This window comes from Pelodiscus sinensis, chromosome 21 (genome assembly GCF_052426305.1).
Source record: "Pelodiscus sinensis isolate ZL-2025 chromosome 21, ASM5242630v1, whole genome shotgun sequence".
In the NCBI taxonomy this organism is placed as follows: domain Eukaryota; kingdom Metazoa; phylum Chordata; order Testudines; family Trionychidae; genus Pelodiscus; species Pelodiscus sinensis.
Window position 1 is genome coordinate 22,032,897 of NC_143072.1, and position 19,362 is coordinate 22,052,258.

The window sequence follows — 19,362 nt, forward strand, 5'->3', positions numbered from 1 at the left end:
TTAGGATTCACTGGGAAAATGGGACCCCGTTGAAGAACTCTTTGATCTCTTTAAAGTATTTTCTGAAAGGAGGAATCTATCAGAAAGGAAATGCCATTTAAAAAAAGGATTAAAGGAACAGTGGACATGACCAAATTTGTATTGGTTTACCCCTGAAAAACATTTTTGCTTTATGTTGATATGGGAAATAGTGTCACAAAGGGGAAAAACAGAAGACTAAGGAATTGAAAGAACTGGATTCTTGAATTATCTATGCACCATTTGTCTGTCTTCCGGGTGAGAAAATATACATTTTTCCCAAATGCCTACGTCCTGCTTTTCAAAAGGCATTTGGGGCCAGATTGGGAATTAGGTGCTCACCCTGCTTTTGAAGACCCCACTAGGTCCCCATTAGGTCTATATCTGGCACTTTAGGCACCTAAATCTTAGTGAGAGTTCTTTAGGAAAATGGCACTTAGGCACCTAAATCACTTAAGTGCTTTGAACATTTTATCCAAATGCAAAGACTGATTTACATGTTTAACGGCAACTGAGACGTCTTGTGAACCAGTTTATAGTGTTGGTAGGGCCTAATCCAAATCCCAGTGGAGTCAGGGGTGGAAGACTCCCTTTAACTTCAGCAGGTTTTGGTTCAGGCCCTTGGTGAACAAATTAGTTTCTTCCTAAACTGCAAAGAAAAATTAGGTGCTACCAGCATATCACACTGTCAAAGGTTAGATTTCACCTGCAGGATTAAAGCCTCTTGCTTCCATTCAGTCTTTTCAGAGAGAGAGAGCAGTTCCAACACACCCTAATCGCACTACAACTCCCTGGTCATCGTACCGCCACAAGAAGTTCAGAAAAGGACATCTTTGCTCAAAGTAGGCAAGCGCTTCACTGAAGTGACACACTCTGTCCTGGACAGGAAGGTTAGATCAAGCCTCTTCCTGGGTAACAAGATCATTAAGACTAAAGGGATGTATAGAAACCACTTCAGGATCCAGTCTAGACCAAACCATGATGTGAAGTCGCTGGCAGAGAGACACATCCAACTTCTTGGCAGGTCACATCAGTGTTTCCAAACTACTAGGGTCTGTCTAGACTACAGGCTTTTGTCGACAGAGGCTTTGTTGACAGATACTGTCGACAAAGCTTCTGTCAACAAAGAACGTCTAGACTACATCCAATTCTGTCGACAAAGCAAGCCGCTTTGTCGACATGAGAGTGTAGATGTAAAGGACAGTGTAGATAGAAGGCATTAGCCTTCTATCGACAGAACTTTGTCGACAAAAGGCGTTATTCCTTGGAGAATGAGGTTTACCGCCGTTGACAAAACTGCCGAGTTCTGTCGATGTTATGTCGACAGAACTCGGCGGTAGTGTAGACGCAGATATAGCGTTGTCGACAAAAGTCCACTTTTGTCGACAAAACCCTGTAGTCTAGACACACCCCTACAGGTTGAACCTCTCTAGTCCGGCACTCTCTGGTCCAGCAACATCTATCGCCCGGCATGATTTTAGTGAGCCAAATGTCCATTTCTCATGGGTGTGGCCAAGTAGCCTGTGGTCCCATAAAGTTTGTTTACAGTCCTGGCTCTCAATGTTCTGTGTTGTTATTTAGCTCTAATTTACCCCTACATGTCTCCTAAGTGTTTGTAATGCTGCTAGACAATATTGACCTCCTGTAGTCCAGCAAATTTGCTGGTTCAGTCAGGGCAGGTCCCAAGAGTGCTGGACTGGATAGGTTCTACCTGTTGTTCCTGTACCAGTACTGTGGCATGCAAGGTTCCTTTTTCCTACTTGCCAATAAGATACTACTGGCTCCTAGGACACTCAACCAACCGTCCATCTCCCATTTTAGCGTACATGCTCGCCAATCCCCAAAAGGAGCTTGCATGACCCAAACCTCCATCTTCCAAACATCTTCCCTTCCTATTGGGATAGGGAACACACAGCAGAATAGATGCTGGGGTGATGGGTTGGTACCACCAAACTTTTAAACTAGTACAGCTGCCTTAAAGGCTGAGAAGTCCTGCCTTAGAGGAATGGCTCTCTCGCTCTCTCATTCTGCTGCATAACCAACCCACCACACAATTAAAGGCCAATTAAACTTTGTCTGAACATCAGAAGTTCTGGCTCCACGTCAGGAACGGCTGCATGGTAAAAGGGCTCGGACTGTAAAAAGAATAAATAAATAAACAAAGGACGCTTATTCTAACAGCTCATTTTAAAACAATTTGTGAATATCATGTCGAGATAAAACGTGCATAGCACAAACTGAGCTAAGCAAAGGCTGTTTCATTATCGGAGCCCATAATTCACTCGCACGTCAACTCTAAAGCTTGCGAGGGCTACAGAATTGTGCCGTTTGCTTATTTTTCTTGCTCTTGCTGTTTTTGTTACATTTCATCTGTACAGCCCCACCGAGAAGAGTTTAACTGGGGCTGTGCCATTGCCCTGCCAAACTTTTCTGGGGGGTCCTGCACTTCCCCCCCAGCTCCTAAAAGCAATGCACGCCACGTTTTTGCTGTCCTTGGGCCTCCCCAAAGAGCATGGCAGTTCAGATAAAAACGGACAGCATTTTAACATAAGGTGCTAGACCGTGCCAGAGAGCCGGAACTTTGGACAACTCAGCTTTTTTTATCTTCCTACGTTGTGGGAACATAAAGGCAACTTTAATTCTTCACTACTAAACTCTAATGAGAGCTACGGTCCTTACCGTACAGGAGTTTCTGCGCATCTGCTGATGCTGCAAAATCTGGGGAGGAAAATAAGAATGTGTCTGAAAAATCCATTCATAGACCAGGAGCCGTTTTTGGAGGGACGGAGGGGAACAACAATCAATGTGGTACCAAAAGACTGGACTTCCCCTTCTCAATTGGTTGGGGTGAGAATGCACTTGAGACTTATCGGGTGTGAACATTCCCTAGGTCTGGAGTTGCAGGCATCTGGGATTTTATTCCACCTGCTGCAGAGAAGTTGGGAGCTCTTTATAGCTTGAGCTGAAGCGCCAGCGGCTGTCATAGATTCCCGTCCTCTGTGGATCCCAAAGATGGGGAGATGCTTGGCAAACACCGACCACCTCTTGTGGGTTTTTCTTTAAAAAAAAAAAGTATAAAGGAGAACAAATCAGTCCAAGAAATGCATGACTCCTAGAGCACGAGGCCTTGCTGGAGGGACTGGCTTTCTCTGCTGTTCTGCCCACTGGATAGGAGGGGAGGCAGCGTGGAAAGGGAGCCGAGCTAAGAAAAAATACCAGACCCAGGAGAGAGGCGGAACCCATCCCTAGAGCGCTAGAGGGATGGAAGGATCATCTACTGCATTCCCATAGCCCCACCGCTGGCTGCCCAGAGGAGGGTTAGACTCTGTGACCCCACCACGGCAGACAGGGAGTACATGGCTAGGCCCGATGCTGCTTCAAGCAGCACTAACTGATCCCTGACACGTCTTCGTTGCTGGCCGCACCTTGTTGCCTATGTGACTATTGAGCAGAGGGGCATTCAGGAGACAAGGGAGAGCCGAGTTCGAAGGGACTCTGGCCCTAGCCCTCATCCTGGAGGGCAGTAACTGAGGTATTCCCGCAACGGCTTGACTCACGCGACGCGAATGAGTCTCTCCAGGCCTTGTTTTGCAACAGCCGTTCAGTAGCTGGTGTCTGCTTCCCTTCCTTACCCAGCTCAGGTCTGGTGATTCAGTCTCTCGTATTCAGGGCCAAGTGCAGTGGAACGGTAGGGATTTGGGAGGTGCCAGAACACGGTGCAAGCCAGGGCAGCTGGAAAGCTTCTGATGCGACAGTTTTCTCCGTGTAGACATTTGCTTCGTCGCAGCAGCGAAAGGCCACACGCTGTCCTCCCACACCGGCGAAGAAGGCGCTTGGGCTCTGTAAGTCTGGGGGCCAGATGCGCGACACGACGCAGGACGCCTCCTGTTTTGGATGCGATGGGAGGCAGCTCCGCAGATGCTTCTGTTACTGGGGCAATGATACCTGCCAAGGTGTTAACCCTGATAAAGTAATGCCCTCGCCCTGGGAGTGCAGTGCCCTGGGAGTGCAGTGCCCTCGCCCTGGGAGTGCAGAGCCCTCGCCCTGGGAGTGCAGTGCCCTCGCCCTGGGAGTGCAGAGCCCTCGCCCTGGGAGTGCAGTGCCCTCGCCCTGGGAGTGCAGAGCCCTCGCCCTGGGAGTGCAGAGCCCTGGGAGTGCAGTGCCCTCGCCCTGGGAGTGCAGAGCCCTGGGAGTGCAGTGCCCTCGCCCTGGGAGTGCAGTGCCCTCGCCCTGGGAGTGCAGAGCCCTCGCCCAGGGAGTGCAGAGCCCTCGCCCTGGGAGTGCAGTGCCCTCGCCCTGGGAGTGCAGAGCCCTCGCCCTGGGAGTGCAGTGCCCTCGCCCTGGGAGTGCAGAGCCCTCGCCCTGGGAGTGCAGTGCCCTCGCCCTGGGAGTGCAGTGCCCTCGCCCTGGGAGTGCAGTGCCCTCGCCCTGGGAGTGCAGTGCCCTCGCCCTGGGAGTGCAGAGCCCTCGCCCAGGGAGTGCAGTGCCCTCGCCCTGGGAGTGCAGAGCCCTCGCCCTGGGAGTGCAGTGCCCTCGCCCTGGGAGTGCAGTGCCCTCGCCCTGGGAGTGCAGAGCCCTCGCCCTGGGAGTGCAGTGCCCTCGCCCTGGGAGTGCAGTGCCCTCGCCCTGGGAGTGCAGAGCCCTCGCCCTGGGAGTGCAGTGCCCTCGCCCTGGGAGTGCAGTGCCCTCGCCCTGGGAGTTCAGAGCCCTCGCCCTGGGAGTGCAGAGCCCTCGCCCTGGGAGTGCAGAGCCCTCGCCCTGGGAGTGCAGTGCCCTCGCCCTGGGAGTGCAGAGCCCTCGCCCTGGGAGTGCAGAGCCCTCGCCCAGGGAGTGCAGTGCCCTCGCCCTGGGAGTGCAGAGCCCTCGCCCTGGGAGTGCAGTGCCCTCGCCCAGGGAGTGCAGTGCCCTCGCCCAGGGAGTGCAGAGCCCTCGCCCTGGGAGTGCAGAGCCCTCGCCCTGGGAGTGCAGTGCCCTCGCCCTGGGAGTGCAGTGCCCTCGCCCTGGGAGTGCAGTGCCCTCGCCCTGGGAGTGCAGAGCCCTCGCCCTGGGAGTGCAGTGCCCTCGCCCAGGGAGTGCAGTGCCCTCGCCCTGGGAGTGCAGTGCCCTCGCCCTGGGAGTGCAGTGCCCTCGCCCTGGGAGTGCAGTGCCCTCGCCCTGGGAGTGCAGAGCCCTCGCCCTGGGAGTGCAGAGCCCTCACCCAGGGAGTGCAGAGCCCTCGCCCTGGGAGTGCAGAGCCCTCGCCCTGGGAGTGCAGAGCCCTCGCCCAGGGAGTGCAGTGCCCTCGCCCTGGGAGTGCAGTGCCCTCGCCCTGGGAGTGCAGTGCCCTCGCCCTGGGAGTGCAGTGCCCTCGCCCAGGGAGTGCAGAGCCCTCGCCCAGGGAGTGCAGTGCCCTCGCCCTGGGAGTGCAGTGCCCTCGCCCAGGGAGTGCAGAGCCCTCGCCCAGGGAGTGCAGTGCCCTCGCCCTGGGAGTGCAGTGCCCTCGCCCTGGGAGTGCAGTGCCCTCGCCCTGGGAGTGCAGTGCCCTCGCCCTGGGAGTGCAGTGCCCTCGCCCTGGGAGTGCAGTGCCCTCGCCCTGGGAGTGCAGAGCCCTCGCCCAGGGAGTGCAGTGCCCTCGCCCTGGGAGTGCAGTGCCCTCGCCCTGGGAGTGCAGAGCCCTCGCCCTGGGAGTGCAGTGCCCTCGCCCAGGGAGTGCAGTGCCCTCGCCCTGGGAGTGCAGTGCCCTCGCCCTGGGAGTGCAGAGCCCTCGCCCTAGGAGTGCAGAGCCCTCGCCCTGGGAGTGCAGAGCCCTCGCCCTGGGAGTGCAGAGCCCTCGCCCTGGGAGTGCAGTGCCCTCGCCCTGGGAGTGCAGTGCCCTCGCCCTGGGAGTGCAGAGCCCTCGCCTTGGGAGTGCAGTGCCCTCGCCCTGGGAGTGCAGTGCCCTCGCCCTGGGAGTGCAGAGCCCTCGCCCTGGGAGTGCAGTGCCCTCGCCCTGGGAGTGCAGTGCCCTCGCCCTGGGAGTGCAGAGCCCTCGCCCTGGGAGTGCAGAGCCCTCGCCCTGGGAGTGCAGTGCCCTCGCCCTGGGAGTGCAGTGCCCTCGCCCTGGGAGTGCAGTGCCCTCGCCCTGGGAGTGCAGAGCCCTCGCCCTGGGAGTGCAGAGCCCTCGCCCTGGGAGTGCAGAGCCCTCGCCCTGGGAGTGCAGAGCCCTCGCCCTGGGAGTGCAGTGCCCTCGCCCTGGGAGTGCAGTGCCCTCGCCCTGGGAGTGCAGTGCCCTCGCCCTGGGAGTGCAGTGCCCTCGCCCTGGGAGTGCAGTGCCCTCGCCCTGGGAGTGCAGAGCCCTCGCCCTGGGAGTGCAGAGCCCTCGCCCTGGGAGTGCAGAGCCCTCGCCCTGGGAGTGCAGTGCCCTCGCCCTGGGAGTGCAGTGCCCTCGCCCTGGGAGTGCAGAGCCCTCGCCCTGGGAGTGCAGTGCCCTCGCCCTGGGAGTGCAGTGCCCTCGCCTTGGGAGTGCAGTGCCCTCGCCCTGGGAGTGTAGAGCCCTCGCCCTGGGAGTGCAGAGCCCTCGCCCTGGGAGTGCAGAGCCCTCGCCCTGGGAGTGCAGAGCCCTCGCCCTGGGAGTGCAGAGCCCTCGCCCTGGGAGTGCAGTGCCCTCGCCCTGGGAGTGCAGTGCCCTCGCCCTGGGAGTGCAGTGCTCCGGTATCTCCCTTTTAACAGGGCACCTCGTCAAGGAAGCACTAGTGTAAAAGACAAACAAAACAGTAATTAGCCTTGAGCAGAACAGGCAGCTCAGCACTGGCTAACAGGTATTTGCGTTGCTCTTCCTTAGCTGTAATGGGCTTGATGCTGGGAATTTCTGCATTTTGTTTCTTTGGTGATCCTCCCCCTCCCGGTTGCTCCCCAGCTGCAGATTTTTCTTACTGAGCCAAACTCATCAGGTTTTGACAGGTGCAATCTAGTTGGTCTGTTCCCAAGACGCTGAGGATGGGGCCTATGTTGCATTAATCCCGCATCTGATATGGATTCACTTTGTGGCTTCAGGCAAATTATAAAAAGCCGGTTTTATACAGTGTTGTAAATTCACGCAGCACTTCATCGCCCTCTTGCTCAGGTCCCCAATCTAGCAGCTGCTTGCGGCAGGAGCCATCTTTTTGGTCTGTGTTTGTACCGCACCTTGCACCATGAGTTCCTGGCCCGCAACCAGGGCACCAAAGTGCTACTGTAATAAGCGGGGCTAAAACTATTTTTCCCTGCCTTCTTCAAAGCCCGTGTTCCCAAGAATTAATCGCTGCATCGCATCTGCAGGCTTTGCTGGGGAACGTTCCCAGCGAAGCCAAGGGTCCTGCGTATGCATTGCCACGTTGGACGCCTCTCTGTAAATGGTTTTCGAGCAATGAAGTGTGTGCAAAGGGCACTGTGGTTGAGGAGGCCACTCTGGAGTGAAATAATCTGCATCTGTTTCCCGCTCTCAAACCAAATCAAGCCTGAGCCTTTTTTAGCAGTTGGGAAACGTGTGATGAGAGCGAGAGACCATGTGCACCTTTGAAGCAGCTCCTGGTTTTGGACGGGCCAGGAGGTGATGGTACTGTAGTGAGGTATTCCTCGCCCCGACAAAATGGAGTACCAAAAAAAGACTCGCTCAAGACAGCCTGACCTGCTACAGCTCAACGGAGCTACTCACAGTCAAAAGCTCAGTGTTCAGCCGTAACTGTTTGTAGGATCGAGCCCTTAGCCAAATCTCGCTGGTCAGAAGTTCTCCCGAGGACAGGCTTTGCATGCACGTTGGATGCTCACGAGACATCACCTCATAGCAGATGTGCTTCCCTTTGCTCTCTCTCAGATTGACCAGCCAGATAAGAGCCTGAGGAAAATGGCACAGCACTAATATCGACTCTCTTTAATTGGTGACTCAAGACACCTATTGCATTGTGGGGCCCAGCGCCCCAATTTGCAGTACATCCTCGCCAGACACACACAACCCATGGTTGTATCAAATTGCACCGCGATGCTGGACTTGGCCAAGGGGCTGAGCAATACGTTTTCATTAAGCAAATAAAAGAGACACGTCTCTGGACAGCATGTGAGTTGCATATTTTTGGATGCCAAAGTGCAGCCCCCTAATCATGCTGCAAAGGATGAAACGTTCATGCAGGGCCACCATTAAAAACCAAGACGCGGTGCTTTCCTGGAAGCAAATGCTGAGAGTTGGCAGATCCCACCGCGTCCCACTCCGTTGACTTGCTAAATGTAATACTACCACTGCTCGATGCTGAAGGGGTTGCAAGTTAAGCAACACCTTCAATCAGATGTGCGTTCCCATTTGTTATCCTGAAAGAATTTCAGCTGTGTATATTATAGTATTACTTTGCCTCGTTGTATTTATTTTAGAGGGCTACACTAAAGAACATTATAAACCGAGGCATGTCTATACTATATGAACTCCATATGCCAAAGCTTAATTTTAAATGCCATTAAAAAAGCACTTAACATTTACAGTAGATCAGTCTGGCTACTTTAGCAGCTTGGATGTAGGGCAGGATGTGAAATGATTGGGGGGAAAAAGACCTTCAGAAGCTACAGATTATTTAAAAAAAATCCCACCCCATCTTCTACAGATTCTTTTACTGGGTCATCGCAATAAGTATTCAAAATCCTATTGGTCTAATTTCTTCTTGAAAGGCTAATTTTTTCTTTCATTTCATTTTTAAGTGTAATTTTAAGACCTATTTAAAAAAAAAGTCTTGGCATTCGGCTTGGCTTCCGTGTGTAAGGTTTTTTCAAAAGTGTGAATTGGGCTGTGTATCCGCAACCTGAAATGTCCGATTATTTATTTATACAGGTGCTTACCTGTGTGGGGGCAAGGTTAAGCGGAGTGCATGGTTTATGAATGAAAATCAAATATGGACATTGGTAAACCACCCCCGTTGAGTCCCAGCTAACTCCAGAATAAATATCTGAAATTTATGCAGGATGTTAAAAGAGTCAATTGAAATGAATCCTAACAGGGCCCATTTTGTTGCCTTTTCCCTGAGCGGTTACAAAATGGTGGCATAGACAACGGCTACCATCCATCTCACAGGCCGAGATTGTTCGGCTGTCCCTAGCACTCACCACTTTCTTTAGCCTCAAAAACAACGATCCCTTTTATTGGCTGGAAGAAACGTGCTCATTAAAAAGAGAAAGGAGTTTAAACTACTGGCTCTATTCAATGGTGGGGGAAGGGCTCTTTCTGCCGGGCCAAGCTATTAATCGGAACGGAACTCGCATTTACAGTGGTAGGTGTTTTGACAGAGTAATGACGTCCCGATTTGGCCCACTGTTGCTAAAGATGATAACGCTTCACGATATAGATATTTTCATCCACTCTCCCTGTTTTGTTTTGTTTTGTGGTCTTTGCTAACGCGGATGTTGATGGATTAGATTGTTGTGTCTTACTTAAAGACCTCGGTGATGAGCTCGTTTGCACAAAGACTTTATTTTTATTGGGGGAGAAGTGTCTTGGTGATATGAAGTCAACAGAAAAGTTACTCAGAAGTTCTGGTCCAAACCTTTATTGCTTACTTGGTATTTAGTCCCATGGAAACCCACATGGCTCAGAGCCGCCCACACCAGCCAGGGCTGCATGCTCTGACACTGTGATTGTGATGAATCTGTGATGAATCTGTCACATCTAGCTGTTGTTTGTTTTCAAACTGTAAGTGCTGCACCGTAATGTAACATCTTAGGGTGAGATTTTTCTGCTTGCGTAAGTTGGTACAGTTCCACTGGCTACAAAAGCGCGGTGTCAGCTGACACCAGAATTTGACTCAGGCACTGCATTCTTGAAGGCTGTGTCTACACTGGGCCACTTATTCCAGAAAAGCAGCCGCTTTTCCGGAATAAGCTGCGAGCTGTCTACACTGGCCCCTTGAATTTCCAGAAAAGCACTGACGATCTACTGTAAAATTGTCAGTGTTTTTCCGGAAAAACTATACTGCTCCCGCTCGGGCAAAAGTCCCTTTTCCGGAAAACTGTTCTGGAAAAGGGCCAGTGTAGACAGCACAGTAGTCTTTTCCGGAAAAAAGCCCCGATTGCAAAAATGACGATCGGGGCTTTTTTCCGGAAAAGCGCATCTACATTGGCCACGGACGCTTTTCCGGAAAAAGGGCTTTTCCAGAAAAGCATCCTGCCAATGTAGACGCTCTTTTTCCAGAAATACTTATAACGGAAAACTGTTCTGTTTTAAGCATTTCCGGAAAAGGGTGCCAGTGTAGACGTAGCCGAATAGTATTTGCAATATTGAATGGTTGCACAGCAGGGGTGGGCAATAAAACAGTAGCAGTTCTGCAGGGTTAGCGCCTGGTGGGGAACCGCCGCTGTATTTACCTGCACGGCCGCAGGTACCAGTGATCGCAGTGCCTGTGGGCTGTGCAGTGCCGTTCCCAGCCAATAGAAGCAGCATGGATCGGGATACTACTTTCTGCAGCTCCCATTGGCCGGGAAGGGCGATCCGTGGCTAATGAGGGCTGCGATCGCCTGTATCTGCGGAGGCGCAAGTAAATGTCGTGGCAGCCCACCAGGGGCTATCCGTGGCGGATCAGATCTAGCCCATGCACCAGTATTTGCCAATCACTGCTATACAGTAAACTCAACGGAACTGAACCTGTTTACATCAGCATAGACTTTGACCCTTCATCTGTCCCCCCACCCTTAGACAGAGGAAACATGGGGGCTCTGAGACAGGGCTGTGCATTGGGTCAGTATCAATTAGTAAAACTTTCCACCCCCTGCTAGCTCCTTTAAAGTTTTTCACAATAGTATGATTTGTATTACTGTAGCACCTAAGAGCCCCTGTCATGGGACATGGTGCCGTTGTGTGAGGGGCTGTCCAAACACAATTGCTCTAACCATTGGATGTTCATAATTTCTGATCAAAATTCAGTGCCTGAGGAACGGTGTGTACGAGTTTTCCTGAGATAACGTGTCTCCTTCGTGGTGTTAACCTGAGCTTAGGAGGCAGAGATCCCTTCACTGGGAGAGTGGAGTGCGCATTGTTAGATAGTTCCTTCACCTTTATCAGACCCCTAGTCATTGTCTGCACTCAGAGTGCTTTGGGTGCCCCCTGGAAGGCAGTAAGCCAACTAGACTCATTTCCTGTGAATCCCGAGTAGCTTTTAAGGCCCAATGCACCAATTAAAGACCTACCTACTGCCCTGAGCATGCATGAAGGGTTACATTCTGCAAATGATCAAGGCCTATGCACCACGTAGGTCTCCCTATTGGACTTCATAGGTACCTTGTTCTGGCTTTCTGTGCAGGGATAAATGTCGTTCAAATGGCCAAGTGGTACGTAGCCTTTGGGGTGAATTTCAGCTTTAGACTTTCACACTTTGTCAGTGGAACCTCTTTTTGGTCTATTAGATTGTACTATGTGTCAAGTCCCACCCTAACATATTAACCCTTTGCTTTCCATAAGGAGGATGTTTCCTAGCTACAAAATTAAGGTGACTGGGATGAACCCCAAGACCAAGTACATCTTGTTGATAGACATTGTCCCAGCTGATGATCACCGGTACAAATTTTGTGACAACAAATGGTAAGAGCCTTTTTTTTTTTTAAACATGGGTTAGCCAAAGGGAAAAGATGCATATCCGTGTCAACTGCTTGTAATAAGCACTGCGAAGATGGTAAATACCAAACTGCTTTTTAACCTAGCCAAGCAGAATAAGAATCAATGGCTGGAAATGAAAGCCAGACAAATTCAAATTAAAAACGAGGTACAGGTATTTTAAAAGCAAGGGCAATTAACCAGGGAACAAACTACGAAGGGGAACCGTGGAGTCTCCATCATCTGATGTTTTCGAATCAGGGATGGATGCTTCAGTCAGACACCAGTTATTGGGGCCATGAAACTCTGTGGCTTGTGAGATACAATTTAGACTAGGCAGTGTAATGCAGGGGTGAGAAACCGTTTTTGTTGGGGGCCCGCTGACTCACAGAAAAATCAGTCATGGGCCGCACACAAGTGAGAAGCAAAAAAAACCAACCAAAAACAAAAAACAAAAACGCTTCACTGAAGGGGCCTCAGGTGAGTAGATTTTGTGTGCTCCAGCCTTGTGGGTAGGGTTGCCAGGAGTCTAGTTTTGAACTGGACAGTCCAGTATTTGAGCTTTCTGTTCAGGAAACAAATTGAGAAACTAGAAATGAGAAAATGGAAATGTCTGGTATTTTCTAAATAAGATGTAATGTAGATTGTGATGTCATGTCAAGTGTGTCCAGTATTTTTGTTGAAACCATCTGGCAACCCTACCTGCAGGAGGAAACGGGGTGGGGGACAGAGAGGGGGTGAGAGGGAGGGGCTGCATCCAGCCCCCAGGCCTTTGGGTTCCCCACTCCTGATGTAATGGTTCCTTCTGGCCTTAAACAAATGATGTATCTTTGAAACCTTAGATTTGCAGTGGGTTGACGATTGTCCATTTCTTCTCTAATTATATTTGTTCTGTGGGAAAGAGCCGCAAAGCCACAAGATGAAGCTTTGTGGGCAGATCAAATGACTCTTCCTTATGTATCCAAACTGGTGCAATTAGTGTCAGTAGGGCTGCTTCTGCAATCTTGGATTTACGTCTTTGGAGACAGAATACTTGTCACCCATGAGGCTTCATTCGCTGTGGAAAGTACCAAATGTGCTGTAAAGTAAATACATAACCAACCCACCATGGCCAGAGAGATTTTGAAGTGTCCACTCTCTTTTCCTGTTGCCATTTTGGAAACATAGGTGCAAGGGGGATCTTGCAGTTCTTGTGGCGGTAGGATCTCATAGGAATTGAGGCCTTCCCCAAATTGAAAGTCAAAGCCCCTGGAGGTTGAATAGTTTAAAACATCGAACTTCCTTGTGAGCTCAGAAACAGGAAGGACACTTGGATTGGTCGGCATAGAACCTAGTTCTGGAGCTATTTTTTTATCCAGCTCCCCGCCCCCAGCTACCTCCCCCCCTTTTTTTTTGCTTTATTGCTCTTTCTCCAGATTTTCCCCCTTTGTCTGTCCTCTTGTCTTCTCTCACTGACAGGACGATGACCCAACACGAAGGCAGATTTAATAGTGCCTTTCCTGCCCATGGGAATTTCATGCATCTTGTTACCTGAAAATCTCTCCTTGCGGAAAATACGCCATGCCCTTCCCAGAACCCTCCTGCTTTCCTGGGATGGAACTTCATCTGTTCCACTAAGGGTATGTCTATACTGCATTCCTCTTTCGAGAGAGGAATGCAAATGCAGATGAACAAAATTGCAAATGAAGCGTGGATTTGAATTCCCCACACTTCATTTGCATAATTGCGTCCGGGTGCTATTTCGAAATACCCTATTTCGAAAAAAGAAACGCTGTCTAGACATGGTTATTTTGAAAGAAAACCCTTCTTTCAAAATAACCCTTAGACCTCATTTTATAAGGAGTAAGGGTTATTTTGAAAGAAGGCTTTCTTTCGAAATAACCGCATCTAGACAGTGTTTCTTTTTTGAAATAGGGTATTTCGAAATAACGCCCGGATGTAATTATGCAAATGAAGTGTGGGAAATTCAAATTCGCGCTTCATTTGCAATTTCATTCGTCTGCATTTGCATTCCTCGCTCAAAAGAGGAATGCAGTGTAGACATATCCTAAGAGTCAAAATTGTTTCAAAACTCCTGTTGACTGAAGGGAACAAACTTGACCTCTCCCAAGTGACATCCAATGCAAATGTAACCTACATGCACATTTTAGGGACCTGTTCTAGTGTTTTAATTGACCTGCAGTCCCTGTGGGATGGGAGTTGTATTCACTGGGAACTTTACGCAACCCATGGTCAATTCTTTGCTATAGCCATGGAGTTCTAGGCAATGTCAGCTATTTTTAATTTTAACGTTGGCCAGTCACCGGAACTGTTCTCCCTTTCAGTGTTTTATGGCTGCTGGAAAGGCTCTGCTGCTTTGGGTCATACCGCTTTTAATGATGTTTTACAGCCTCAGAACAATGCACAGGAAGGAGAGGGTTGCTGTCACATGCTGTGTGAGAGTATTAAATCCGTGAAAATGAATGGAGCTTTTGGCGTGTGAGCAAAGGTGGCTGGCAGGGGGAAACTGAGGACAAATCCATGTCCCAGCTACACCCGGAGAACTGGGCTTCCACAGGGCCTGGAGGGGAAGAAGTCACTTGCCAAGAGCTTCTACAGCTTCAGGGCCTTCAGTCGCCTCCATTCTTGTTGCAGGCCAGATACATGGATCCAACCTTAGATTTGCCCCCTACACACCTTTCCCAAATGCCTTCTTCACAAGGCCAAAGGGAGCCCCCTAGGGTGATGCTGGCTCCAGCATGTCTGCAGCATAGAGCCATCTGGCTCCCCCCATGCTCCTGGACCTCTGAGTGGCACAGAGAAGACTTGTCCTTGGCTGGTTCTAGTACAGTTGCAATATAGAATCACTTGTGATTCTGGAATAGAATGCCAGATAAAATCTTAACTGAGAAAAGAGGTTGCCCCTCTTTGCTTCATCCTGACCCGATCCATGAAACAGAAGCAACTTAAATATCTTGTGTTTCGCCTCTTGGCCCACCTGGTTACCCTGTTCAATTAGGTACTGAATTGCTCTGGGGTACTGATTGGCCAGGAAGATATAATCCGTCCATGCCTTGTTCACAGGATGGTGGCCGGGAAAGCGGAGCCTGCAATGCCCGGGCGATTATACGTTCATCCGGACTCGCCTGCCACGGGAGCTCACTGGATGCGGCAGCTGGTGTCATTTCAGAAGCTGAAGCTCACTAACAATCACCTGGATCCATTCGGACACGTAAGTTCTGGCCACGTTCTTATCAGCAGTGGGCACAAGCCAACGTTTGCATCTGGGGCTGAACCTCGCGAGAGCCCTGACTATTCTAGACTTCTATGACTTGAAGCAGTCTCAGCTGTTCCAGAGTTCCATGTAGGAGTGGCCTCTTAAGAATTCATTTGCATAATTATTAGTAACATTTCTTTTATTCTAGTATGTAGAAGGAGAAGGAGGATGTTTTAATGATATAAGATCAAGCTTCTGCTGCAAATTGCTTTAGTGCTGTTTCATTGCCCTCTTCAAGTGCGGTGCATGACTTGTTCAGTTGTTCATCTGCATATTGCTATTGGGCTTCTATTCTCCACGATGGAATTTTCAAGTCAGTGTTTTCAGATGTTTCAGCCAGAGCCTTTGATGTATCCGGTATGTGGAGCACTTAGAAACAGGTTACATAAGTGCGTCATTTTCCAAGCTGGCTTCAGCACGCCTATAAAAGATGGGCTATTTTATTTGGAAACTCTTAATTCCTGTGTACTGCAGATGTAGGACTGGGAAATATACCATTCTCTCCCTCAATACTTTTAATAGCTTAGAACATTGGCCCTTCCAGGCTGCCTGCTGTTTGTGTGCTTGTGCGGACGTAAATTGACCCATCTAGTTTTGACTTTGAAGTTGAATGATGTGTAAAAATAAACAGTGTTGGCTAGAGCATGGTTAGATTTTTAGGATTTGTCAAATTCTTTTAATTTTAGTGATCTCAAGCACGTTGTAACGCAGGTAAGAGGATTTGATTTGTGTTCATCTGCTGCTCTATGAAATACTTGTGGTAAACACAGGGCCGGATTAAGGTATTCGTAAACTCGTAGGCCTTTAAATAAGGCTATATATAAATATAACCTTTATGCCTAATATTTAATTTATGTTATACTCGTGTTTTGTTTGTTGACTAAAGATAGCAATTATTAAGTTTGATTTAGCAGGCGGTGGGTTTCTTCTTATTTTCAAGTCAATTTATGAATTTTTTTTTAGGCCCTACATTTTTTGTAGACCCTAAACTTTTTTGTAAGTCCTAGGCACCGTGCCTATTGTGTCTAATGGATAATCTGGCCCTGGGTGTTCGGAGTGGTAGCATGGGGGGTGCTGATAATGAAGGGGGAGTGGATCTGTCTTGCTCAAACTGAGCAGGTATCCATACACTAATGGGCAGATATTCAGCTGTGATAAACTGTCACAACCATGAGCCATGCACAATGTTAATTGTCAAACCCACATCAGACAAAGATCTGCCTAGAAGGATTAAATTCTGGCCCCTGGGACACAGACGGTAGTTTTCAAAAGGCTCAGCACTGGCATAACTCTGGTGCCATTTACGTCAGTAAGAGCATTGCCATTAAGTTTAGTGGGAGCAGAGACTGAGGCTAATGATTTGCACTTAAAAGCATCCATACCGAGTGAAAAACAAAGAGCCCCCACCTCAAAACCAAGTGTTCTTATTAATGTATTTGTCCTGAAATATACAAACTCATTTGGAGAGAGAAATTAAACATATTAAACTGGAGCCTTTCCCAAAGTCCGTTAAAGTCAATGGGAACCTTTCCAGTGATGTCAGTGCATTTGGATTAGGTCTACGGCATGCAAGGTTTGACCAGAACCTAACAAAATTATTTGTGAAATCAGATCTTGTGTATTCTCCTTGAGTGGCTTGAGCAGAAATGAAGGCTGCTCATGGGATATTTTGCATAGGGAGACTGGAAAAGTCAAATAGAAACACAATAAAATTCTAAAACCAAACCCAACCCCCAAAAAGCAAATTCACTTTGCAGGGATGTAGGGAAAGCAGAATGCTGCAAGTCCCCAAATAGCGCAGACCTGGTAATCGTAAGGTCTGGCCAGAATTTTTGCTGCATTTTATGACTATGCAAATTCTAAATGATCTTCCCATTTCTAAATTCAGTGTTGTAAAGATCCCAGCCATGGCAATGTGATGCTTTGATAACCCAGCTTTACAGAAAACAGTCAAGCAAAGTTGGGAACTTGACCTCCTTCTCCAACCTATTGACCCCAATGAAATGTGTGTGAACTTCAAAGACTAATCAGGACCATTTCAATGCTTACGTTATTAAGCTCAGGGTCTCTCCCCAAATGCACTCTCTTCTTGAGGAAAAAATACACCCTGGACATTAAATGCAAACAACTACACTAATGATTGCACAGCTAAAAAATGTCATCTTCTGAAAACGCCAAAATTAAGGTCTCAATGACAGCAGTCACTTGACTGCTTTGAACACATCACATTTTGTCTCCTGTTTTTCCTCCCCAGTTAATGGGGTATCTTAATATATTGCTGCTGATGTAAAAAAAATGCAGATTGTAGAATTTACAGGACGTTCAATGTGGTCATAAAAAACAGGATATCTAGTGTTACCGTTGGAACATTCAAGTATCTCTGCTTTTCCTGTTTTGTTTTGGCTTTTGGTTATTTTTCACTGAGCAATTTTAACACTGTATTTAACACAGACTGAGTGGGTGGGTTTTTTTTATTTATTAAACATTTGTTTGACACTCTATGGACACACTCATACTATGAAACGGATTTGATTTAGATTCTTTGGGTCATATCCTCAACTAGTGTAGATTGTTGTAGGCCCACTGACTACAATAATGAGCAACACCATGTGAGAATTTGACCGTCTCATTTTATGTAATCTGTCCTTTAAAAGCCCGCCTTTTATATATGATTTTATTATATTCAGTAAATGCGAAAGAAAAATGCCTAAAAATTAACATTTGCCAAGGTGCCAAGGTCTCTTTTTCAAAAGCATCTCCATATCAGTGGAACTTAAATCACGTTTGAAAATAGGCTTTAGATGCTTTTGACATTTTGCATTTTTCTATAGGCATATGAAGGAAGGCAGGACCATGTACTGGGCTAGTCAGAATTTTCCTAGCATTGCAGGATATTAGGAGAAGAATTTGCCTTCATTGCATCTCTTACACCTTTGCTGATGGCTTGTCTACACCAGGAGCTCTTCTGAAATAGCAATTCCTGATTTAACTCTTCCTGCTTAACGCTATGCGTGGGCTCTTTTATTCCAGAATAACAGCGCTTTACTCCAAAGTAGCTTACTCATGTTAATCCACTTTGAATTCACACCCTAGTTTGTTCCAGATTAATTTGTATAATTATAGACAAACCATAAGCTCTTCAGGGCAGAGGCAGTGACTTTATAGGTGTTTGTACAAGCGCTAGGCATCAATTTTGACTGTGGTCAAGGGATACTCCTGCTATTTAGAGTTTACTAAATTGATTATAATAGTTTATAATTCCTAAGACCTTGCTCTCAAAGAATTCTCTTAATGCTCCCTAAAAACAGGCCATAAAACCCACACTGCTTGCTTGTCTTCTATCCCTGCTCTTGTCTGGCGAGCCTGCCATTTCCTTTTGTCTTTAATATTCCTAAAACCTTGGCGAGTCATTTCCTTATGCTGCAGTTACTTTATTTTTGGGTACACAGTGACCCCCGAAAGAGGTTTGACAGCAGCCCTCTCTGGCACTGGTCGTTGCAAGGAAACTGCCAGTGTCAACCAGGTGTGTAAACGCAGGACTTGTTACCTGGAGAGCCATCCCATCCCATCCCATCCTATCACAGTGCATGGAGAGTGAACTGTTACATAAGAAATGCTAAAGGCATTCACAGTTTGCTGCAGAATCTCTGACCTGCTCCTTGTCTGCAGCTTTTTTTATGTGCGTGAATAATCCTTTTATAACTTGCTGGGCCATGTAGAACTCCTATGTTAGGCTTATAAGAAGCATACAGGATTTTTTTAGGGGAAAAGGAAATACACTGCGTTTATTGAAACGCAATGGCAAAGCAGTTAGCATATGCTTACATAGACAGACACATGCACACATACTTACATTGTTTCACCAACTAATGTTATATTTACTAGTTTATGGGCCAACAAGATTGATCACAGACAGAGGAGCAGGGGCTACATTGGATGCTTTAGTTATGGCAAGATGTACCCCAAAGTTTTACGGCAAAGCAGTTTTTTATAGTAGTTTTTAAAATTGGGATTAGTACGTTTTGCATTGTTACGGTGTAATTAATTGCTGTTTGATGAGTGCTTGTTTTTTATTTTTTTAATATTTTAGTTATTCTGTTTTAATTGGTAGGTGCTTGCTTTATTTTTTAGAGTTGTTAATTTGCTTTTCATTTGCATTTTGATAGGTGTATATAGCAATTTTGGCGCTTTTATGTTTGGTTTGGGGAATATTTAGTTTTTATATTTATTTTATCTATACATAAAATAGAACTGATTTTATTACATAGCCGCAATATGGATATTTAAGCAGGAACATTAAATTACTATTTAACTCCCCCTCCCAATTATTATACCCATTTAGTTATTTTACAATACTAATCTTAAAACATAAAACTAAATTATAAGAATTTATTTTTGCTTTGGACTGAGCTTTAGACACAGTATTTTGGCTGGTGCACCTTTTCCAATGGTAACGTAAAGGTCTTTTCTGCTTTCACAAAGGGTGGTTGGCAGCGTACACTGAGACACATTACTTGGCATAAAGCTACAT

At 48.0% G+C, this 19,362-nt stretch overlaps 1 protein-coding gene across 8 annotated transcripts in view; it reads left to right on the top strand.

Annotated features, from left to right (window-relative positions):
• TBX4 (T-box transcription factor 4) overlaps positions 1–19,362 on the top strand; it is a 151,836-nt gene that overhangs the window by 94,556 nt on the left and 37,918 nt on the right. For all 8 annotated transcript variants that reach the window (XM_075904729.2, XM_075904730.2, XM_075904736.2 and 5 more), the window contains 2 exons: positions 11,444–11,563; positions 14,639–14,786. In XM_075904729.2, coding sequence (XP_075760844.2) covers positions 11,444–11,563; positions 14,639–14,786 — 268 coding nt within the window. The remainder of the gene's footprint in view (positions 1–11,443; positions 11,564–14,638; positions 14,787–19,362) is intronic.